This window comes from Pelophylax lessonae, assembly GCF_965119305.1.
Source record: "Pelophylax lessonae genome assembly, chromosome: 12".
In the NCBI taxonomy this organism is placed as follows: Eukaryota; Metazoa; Chordata; class Amphibia; order Anura; family Ranidae; genus Pelophylax; species Pelophylax lessonae.
In genome coordinates this window covers 29,696,363-29,706,033 of record NC_138779.1, presented here as the reverse complement: position 1 = coordinate 29,706,033, position 9,671 = coordinate 29,696,363, and the positions used below count along the sequence as shown (strand labels likewise).

The 9,671-nt window shown below is 46.7% G+C and overlaps 1 protein-coding gene across 1 annotated transcript in view; it reads left to right on the top strand.

Annotated features, from left to right (window-relative positions):
- Positions 1-2,823: 2,823 nt before the first annotated feature.
- The window catches only part of THYN1 (thymocyte nuclear protein 1), a 29,357-nt gene continuing 22,509 nt past the window's right edge, over positions 2,824-9,671 (top strand). Inside the window, exons 1-2 of the mRNA XM_082273136.1 lie at positions 2,824-2,877; positions 6,712-6,890. Of these exons, the coding sequence (XP_082129262.1) occupies positions 2,835-2,877; positions 6,712-6,890 (222 nt within the window). The 5' untranslated portion in view covers positions 2,824-2,834. The remainder of the gene's footprint in view (positions 2,878-6,711; positions 6,891-9,671) is intronic.

Sequence of the window (9,671 nt, the reverse complement as noted above, 5' to 3'; positions counted from 1 at the left end):
CATTGGCGTCATTGACCGCAATAATAACCCCCATCATTGGTGTCAGTGACCACAATAATAACCCCCATCATTGGTGTCAGTGACCACAATAACAACCCCCATCATTGGCACCAGTGACCGCAATAATAACCCCCATCATTGGCGTCAGTGACCGCAGTAACAACCCCCATCATTGGCATCAATGACCGTAATATTAACCGCCATCATTGGTGTCAGTGACTGCAATAACAACCCCCATCATTGGTGTCAGTGTCCGCAATAACAACCCCCATCATTGGTGTCAGTGACCGCAATAACAACCCCCATCATTGGCGTCAGTGACCGCAATAACAACCCCCATCATTGGTGTCAGTGACCGCAATAATAACCCCCATCGTTGGCGTCATTGACCGCAATAATAACCCCCCATCATTGGTGTCATTGACCGCAATAATAACCCCCATCATTGGCGTCAGTGACCGCAATAATAACCCCCATGATTGGCGTCAGTGACCGCAATAACAACCCCCATCATTGGTGTCAGTGACCACAATAATAACCCTCATCATTGGCGTCAGTGACCGCAATAACAACCCCCATCATTGGTGTCATTGACCGCAATAATAACCCCCATCATTGGCGTCAGTGACCGCAATAATAACCCCCATCATTGGTGTCAGTGACCGCAATAATAACCCCCATCATTGGCGTCAGTGACCGCAATAACAACCCCCATCATTTGTGTCATTGACCGCAATAATAACCCCCATGATTGGCGTCAGTGACCGCAATAACAACCCCCATCATTGGTGTCAGTGACCACAATAATAACCCTCATCATTGGCGTCAGTGACCGCAATAACAACCCCCATCATTGGCGTCAGTGACCGCAATAACAACCCCCATCATTGGCGTCAGTGACCGTAATAACAGCCCCCATCATTGGTGTCATTGACCGCAATAACAACCCCCATCATTGGTGTCAGTGACTGCAATAATAACCCCCATGATTGGCGTCAGTGACCGCAATAGCAACCCCCATCATTGGCGTCAGTGACCGCAATAACAACCCCCATCATTGGCGTCAGTGACCGCAATAATAACCCCCATCATTTGTGTCATTGACCGCAATAATAACCCCCATGATTGGCGTCAGTGACCGCAATAACAACCCCCATCATTGGTGTCAGTGACCACAATAATAACCCTCATCATTGGCGTCAGTGACCGCAATAACAACCCCCATCATTGGCGTCAGTGACCGCAATAACAACCCCCATCATTGGCGTCAGTGACCGTAATAACAGCCCCCATCATTGGTGTCATTGACCGCAATAATAACCCCCATGATTGGCGTCAGTGACTGCAATAATAACCCCCATGATTGGCGTCAGTGACCGCAATAGCAACCCCCATCATTGGCGTCAGTGACCGCAATAACAACCCCCATCATTGGCGTCAGTGACCGCAATAATAACCCCCATCATTGGCGTCAGTGACCGCAATAATAACCCCCATGATTGGCGTCAGTGACCACAATAATAACCCCCATGATTGGCGTCAGTGACCGAAGAAATAACCCCCATCATTGGTGTCAGTGACCACAACAATAACCCCTATCATTGGTGTCAGTGACCGCAATATCAACCCCCATCATTGGCGTTAGTGACCGCAATAATAACCCCCATCACTGGTGTCAGTGACCACAACAATAACCCCCATCATTGGTGTCAGTGACCACAACAATAACCCCCATCATTGGCATCAGTGACCGCAATAATAACCCCCATCATTGGTGTCAGTGAATGCAATAATAACCCCATCATTGGCGCCAGTGACCGCAATAATAACCCCCATCATTGGCGCCAGTGACCGCAATAATAACCCCCATCATTGGCGTCAGTGACCGCAATAATAACCCCCATCGTTGGCTTCAGTGACTGCAATAATAACCCCCATCATTGGTGTCATTGACCACAATAACAACCCCCATCATTGGCGTCATTGACCGCAATAACAACCCCCATCATTGGCGTCAGTGACCGCAATAATAACCCCCATCGTTGGCATCAGTGACCGCAATAATAACCTCCATCATTGGCGTCAGTGACCGCAATAACACCCCCCATCATTGGCGTCATTGACCGCAATAACAACCCCCATCATTGGCGTCAGTGACCGCAATAATAACCCCCATCGTTGGCATCAGTGACCGCAATAATAACCTCCATCATTGGCGTCAGTGACCGCAATAATAACCCCCCATCATTGGCGTCATTGACCGCAGAAATAACCCTCATCATTGGTGTCAGTGACCACAACAATAACCCCCATCATTGGCGTCAGTGACCGCAACAACACCCCCATCATTGGCGTCAATGACCGCAATATCAATCCCCATCATTGGCGTCAGTGACCGCAACAACACCCCCATCATTGGCGTCAATGACCGCAATATCAATCCCCATTATTGGCGTTAGTAACTGCAATAATAGCCCCCATCATTGGCGTCAGTGACCGCCATAAGGACCCCCAGCATTAGTGCAAGTGACTGCCCTATTAACCTCCATCATTGGTGTCAGGGACCGGAGTAATAGCCCCCAGCACTGCTGTCAGTACCATTACCCCCACCCACAGACACACACGGTCACTGACAGTGAAATGTAATCCCCGTACCCCCCCCCCCCCCTGCATGATCAGTGGTAGTGCACAGTAAGCCCCATCCCCCCTCTACATTGGTGGCTATGGCAGTGACGGTCACACTGGCCCTGGATGGGATTCCTCTGTATATTCGTAGTCACAGCCTGGATTGTACTCTGATCATTCCATGTTTCTATATTTCAGGGGGGTGAACCATGCCGCCGGCTAAGAGGAAGCGGAGAGCCTCACCAGACAAAGGTAAGACCTGAACCCTCCTCTACATGGAAGTTTCTGAATGAGGGTCTCGGTGCCCCTGTGAACGCGGTGTTCTCTGGACACTGCTGATCAGTCGTGGTAAAGAGCCACTGATTTGTCCAATCACAGCTGATCACAATGTAAACACATTTGCAGGTTATTGCCATTCCTTTCCTCACGCTGTCACAGCGTCAGTGAGAGGAGAGAGCCGGTAACCAGCTAGTGTGAAAGGGGACATCTGCACTGATCAGGGCACTGCTCACCAGTGTGCTGATGATTAGTGCAGCCCCAACAGTGCCCATCAATGCCCATCATTTCCGCCTATTAGTGCTCATCAGTGCCCATCATTGCAGCCCCAACAGTGCCTATCAATGCCGCCTATCAGTACCCATCAGCTCCGCCTATTAGTGCTCATCAGTGCCCATCAATGCCTCATCAGTGCAGTCTCATCAGTGCCCATCAGTTCCACCTATTAGTGCTCATCAGTGCCGTCTCATGAATGCCTCATCAGTGCCCACGAGTGCCACCTCATCAGTGCCCATAAATGCCTCCTATCAGGGCTCATCAGTGCAGTCTCATCAGTGCCCATGAGTGCCTGCTATCAGTGCTCATCAGTGCAGTCTCATCAGTGCCCATCAGTTCCGCCTATTAGTGCTCATCAGTGCCACCTCATCAGTGCCCATAAATGCCTATCAGTGCCCATCAATGCCTCCTATCAGTGCTGCCTCATCAGTGCCCATCAGTTCCGCCTATTAGTGCTCATCAGTGCCGCCTCATCAGTGTCCACGAGTGCCGCCTCATCAGTGCCCATAAATGCCTCCTATCAGGGCTCATCAGTGCAGTCTAATCAGTGCCCATGAGTGCCTGCTATCAGTGCTCATCAGTGCAGTCTCATCAGTGCCCATCAGTTCGGCCTATTAGTGCTCATCAGTGCCCATAAATGCCTCCTATCAGTGCCCATCAGTGCAGCCTCATCAATGCCCAACAATGCCTCCTATCAGTGCCGCCTCATCAGTGCCCATCAGTTCCGCCTATTAGTGCTCATCAGTGCCGCCTCATCAATGCCTCATTAGTGGTCATCAGTGCCCACGAGTGCCGCATCATTAGTGCCCATCAATGCCTCCTATCAGTGCCCATCAGTGCAGCCTCATCAATGCCCAACAATGCCTCCTATCAGTGCTGCCTCATCAGTACCCATCAATGCCTCCCCTCAGTGCCCATTAGTGCAGCCTCATCAGTGCAGCCTCATCGGCGCACATCAGTGAAGGAGAAAAATTACCTGTTTGAAAAATGTTATAACCCAAACTAAGAAAAACATTTTTTTCTTCAAAATTTTTGGTCTTTTTTTGTTTGTTTAGGAAAAAAATAAAATTACAGAGGTGATTTAATACCACCAAAAGAAAGCTCTATTTGTGTGAAAAAAAAATGATAAAAAATGTAATTTGGTTACAGTGTAATTGTCATTCAAAGTGGGACAGCGCTGAAAATTGGCCTGGGCAGGAAGGGGGAAAAGTGCCGGTAGGTAAGTGGGTAATCTATACTATACTGTACAGTAAGTCACAAGTGTGTGAGCCCGTACAGCGCACAGGAGCCATTGGTTTTTGCATGTGGAGCTGAGTGTAGGCAGCCTTTGTTAGTCAGTGCAGGCGGAGCGGCTGCACCAACTCACACTGTCTGCAAACAAAACAGCTGTACGGCCTCCGCCCCCCCCCCCCCCCCCATGTGAGTGAACCCCAACAGACGCTTTCCAAAAATTCTGTATGTAGTGTTTTTGGAGATGCGCCATTAAAGAGGTCCGTGTCTGATACTCTGCACTGAAACTCACCTGTTCAGGTACTCTAGCTCTATATATGCTAAGGGTGAAACCTCTGGCCGGAGATGCAAGTCCCCGCCCATTATTAATGGCTGGGACCAGCTAATTGGCTGTATACAATCACAGCCCAGAGCTCTGTGTTGGTAAACAACACAGATCTCTGTACAGAGGGAGCGCTTTATCAGTTTCTCATCCCATCTTATTTGTTAACCCCTTCCCAGCCAGTGTCATTAGTACAGTGCTAGTGTATAGTATTTGGAAAAGAAGGTCCAAGCGCTTATGGATTTTAAATAAATAAATTAAATAAATAAAGCAAATCAAAAGTGTATTGTCACTGTATTAGTGTCACTGGTGATGTCAGTTAGTCAGTTCCCATCAGCATCAGTTAGTGTCAGATTGTTTGCCACACTATCACAGTCCCATTATAAGTCGCTGATCACCACCATTAGTAGTCTAAAAAAAAGTATATACATCATAGTTCTGGTTAGTTAATGGTGACCCTATTCTAAAGATCTTCACTGGACTCACTATTGATCATCTTTTTGTAATTTTTTAATTTTTCATGTGGATATTTTATAATTCACACATTATTATATTTGTTTGTGTTGATTAATATTTTTTCACATAATATGATATATTGATGATATTGGAATCACTATTCCTTCTTTATTAGTGGTGCATTGCGCTTCTGGTGTTGCACATATTATGATAGGTTTCACTTTGTTTTTTAATATATCATAGTGTGTAGATGCTATAACTGTAACGCAAACCAATCAATATATACTTATTGTTATTTTTTTTTTTTTTAAAATGTAGCAGAATCCATTTTGGCCAAAATTTACGAAGAAACTTGATTTTTTTATATTTTGTTTTATTGGATATGTTTTATTGCCAAAAGTAGAAAATTTCGTTTTTTTTTTTTTTTCAACATTTTTGGTCTTTTTTTTCATTTATTTCGGAAAAAAAAACAAAAAACCCAGTGGTGATCAAATCCCTAAACAAAAGCCAAAAGAAAGCTCTATTTGTGTGAAAAAAAAAATAATATAAATTTTGTTTGGGTGTTGTATGACCGCACAATTACCAGGTAAAGTAGCGCAGCGCCGAACAGCAAAAAAAAATGGCCTGTCATGAAGGAGGTAAAACATTCTGGAGCTGAAGTGGGATAAGGCCCCTTTCACACTTATGTGACCTAAAAGTCGCACAATTTTACCGCGATTTGACTGGACTTGAAGCAATGCCTATTAGTGATTGACTGATATCGTTTTTTGTTGCCGATACCGATATTTTGGTTATCGCGTATTGATATCGGCCAATATTTTCGTACATTTAAAACATTTTTTTTTTTTTATTTACAGGTACTCTTGTGGAGGGATCTGGGGGTCTAAAAGACATCTGCATCCCTCATCTGCACTTAAAAGCATTCAAAACGCCAAGTTAGGCTGTTTTGAATGCTGTCATTTTCTTTAATCTGGCGCCGAGTACCCGGAAGTGATGTCGTCCCCTCCCGCTGCTTGTAATGACAGGCGAGCGGCTTCTCAGTCGCATCGGTTCTCATTACAAGACAGCCGACCGTCGGCTATGGACGCCGATACCGGGGTGATGCCTCTAGCTGCAGGCATCACTCCAGTACAAGCACTTTACCGAAATATCGGCAATATCGGTAACCTCAGGGGCCGATTCCAATGTATAGGGGAAAGTGCATATCGGCCCTCGATATATCAGCTTTGCCAATAATCTGTCGATCCTTATACGCTATGTCTCTGGACCTCAAAACACATTAAAATCAGCCCAAAGTAATGCAGGAACTACTTTGAAGTCGTTGTGACTTGAAGTCGCACAGAAATGAACGGTACTCATTGGAAATCATGGAGTACGATTTGTCATGCGACTTTGCAGTCCCAAATCTCAGGACAAGTCGCATAAGTGTGAAAGGGGCCTAAGCTGCATAATTCTGCATTTTTTTCATTGAAGGTTGTCCAGAAATTCCTGCTTTTTACCAAGCCCCCCCTTCTGTGTTCTGATAGATTCCAAGGAGCTGAATGATGAAAAGAAAGATTCAGGTGCAGAGCAAAAGGTGAAAGGGCGAAGGAAGGCGGCAGCGTCTGGGGGCTCCGCCTCTAAAGAGAAGCAGAAAGAAGAATATTGTTGTTGGTTGATGAAATCTGAGCCAGAGAGTCGGATAGAGAAAGGTATGGACATGAAGGTAGGTGATGGAGGAAGGGCTTGTGCACGTGACTGTATGTAAATGTATTAGAACTATTTATTGCACATGAGAATTAAATAGGACCCCAACAATATCCGGCTAAAAAATGCATAATTTCACTATGTTCAAATACCTTTTTTTGCCTCTTTATTTTGCGGTCACCTGATGTAGCCCTGCATGGCTCAGGGTCTGATAGTGGGCAGAGATTTGTTTCAGCATGTGACCAAGCTCTGAACCCAAGCGTTTAATGAAAGAACCTGTCCCCGCCATACCTTTAGAAGTGCATGCTCTGCTCTGCTCACCACTGAGTGGTACAGAACTTCGCTCTGCAATCTGCTGATCAATTGCTTGATTACATGCTATCCGGAACAGATTGCACAGCTAATGTCTACAACAGAGGTCTTCAAACTATGGCCCTCCAGTTGTTCAGGAACTACAATTCCCATCATGCCTCGTCATGTCTGTGGTTGTCAGAGTTTTACAATGCCTCATGGGATGTGTAGTTCCGCAACAGCTGGAGGACCGTAGTTTGAGGATCCCTGGTCTACAACATCCAGTGGGCAGCAGGAATTGACATGCACATGTAAAGGGATGCTGGGTATCCCTCTTTTATAAAATGCTTGGGCTCAGAGCAGAGCAGGGCTCCCTCCGAGGGGCAAACTGGAGCGTTCCCAGTGAGAGTGGCAGCTCTGATCAAGAGGACCGAATGGAGTTACCACTCTGAATAAGGAGGCAGAGACAAATGACCAGGTCAACCAAATATTTTTAGGTATATAGTTATAGAGATTTTGGTTTTAGAGCCCAAAATGTTTACTTTTAGGTAATAGAATTTACTTTAGTAGATGAAATTTACTGGAATTCTTTTGACACCCCCCCCCCCCACCCCCGGTTAAAAAAAAATGATCACTCACACGCTGCAGTTCTGCTTGCAGTACTCTGTCACATTGTGCTGACCTTGGCTCACAGTATTGGAGTCATCACATGGCATTACGTGTAGTATTTTAGTTTTACAGGAAGGACCACCCACCGCTGCTGAAAATGGACCCGTAACATCATAGCACTGACCAGAAGACTGAGCACAAAAATAATTGCTACATAAATAGTTAAAAATTATTTCTCTGTCGCTCATTGACAGACGTAGTCTTCTTGATTCACAAGAACTGGGTTATGTTGTCTCCGCAGGAGTAGGACTAGGCAGAAAAGAAAAAACGTTCTGGCTCCACCCTAGGGGCAGTCCCAGAGGGTATATCCTCCCTCTCTCTGCTACAAGGCATCAGTTTTTTTCTGTCTAGTCAGGAGTAAGGACCTAAGTTCCTTGCTGGGATCTCTGGTCCTGGCAAGATTTTTTTTTTTTAGAAAAAATATTTTTTAGGTAGTTTTTTCCTGTGAGATCTTCAAGCAAATACGCCGGACTGGGCGACACTAGTGGTCACCCCAGCCGGCCTACGAGCGCGCGCAGACCATTGCATTGCGCTTGGTCGGCCGCGACACATTCAAGTAAGTATGCGGGGCCGGGCGACGGGCTGGATGTTGAGATCCAGTGGTCACCCTGGTTTCTGCCTACGAGCGCATGCAGACCAGAGCTCCGCGCTGGGTCGGCCGCGACGGAGTCCCATTGGAGGGACTGACCTTGCGAGTTAAAAGTCTCGCTTGGACGCCAGGAACCAGAGAGTCGAGGCATCCGGAGTGGTCCACAACCCCCCACCCCGGTGGAGAGGGTATTGTGAAGAGAGGGTGCCTGTCGGTTCGGTATGGTGAGTAAACGTTCCCTTTTTTCCTCGTTATGAGGCAGTATGAATTATGGGCCCCTCCATACATGGTCAGTATCTGTCTGACACTAAAAGTCCCCCTTGTAAATACAGCATGTGTTTGGTGGGAAGTGGACTTGGTTTGAGAGCTAACACTCTACCCAGCAGACTGTAGTATTACAGCAGACATAGGAGGTATAATCCTACCTTAATTGTAGTGTACCTCCTGCAGATCGATAAACCGCCATGTAGCAGAGATGCAGGTGGATGTGCTGGGAAAAACGATTTCGGCAGTCCGTTGCCATTTTGCCGTAGACCGGGTGCATGAATGTCCTCAGGTCACGCCGGCCGCCATGTTTTTGGAGTCTATTGTCTCCTGTATGGGGGCGGCCATGTTTGATGAGCCCAGCTACCTCGTGGAGAGCTGGGAACGCAGGAAGGCGTACACAGGGGGCGGAGCCACGTCCTTCTACCCGGGAAAACTAACACAGCTCTTTCCAGTCTGTAAAAGACAAACGCTGACTGCAGTTGGTTGGAAACTTCTCTGCATCGGGTGGTGAGCCTTGAGGGTCCCTCTCTCTCTCTCTCTCTCTCTCTCTCTCTCTCTCTCTCTCTCTCTCTCTGTGGGGATCAAGAAGCAGGTACTCTGAGGGGCGCTATTGCGCTAGGGGGATACACATAAAAAAAAAAAAAGAGGTATTTTTTATTTAAAAAAAAAAAAAAAAAAGTTTTTTGTTTTTTCTGGCAGAGGTGTTCTGAATTAACATGGACCCTGCCACTCATGTATCTCCACCAGATCCCCTCGAGGTGTCTGCAGGATCCTCCAGCACCCCACTGACGGTTGAATCATTGTCAGCTATTATGGAAACTTTTGTGTCCCGGGTGGAAGTGGCTTGTCAGGGACAGGGCGCAAGAAAGCGACCCCCGCCTAACCCCTTATTATCTGAAACTTCGGATTCAGAATCTGAGCCTATTTCTGCAGTTGCAGGTACTTCATCTGGGATTGGTGTCTCGTGTACTGTCTCTTCAGACA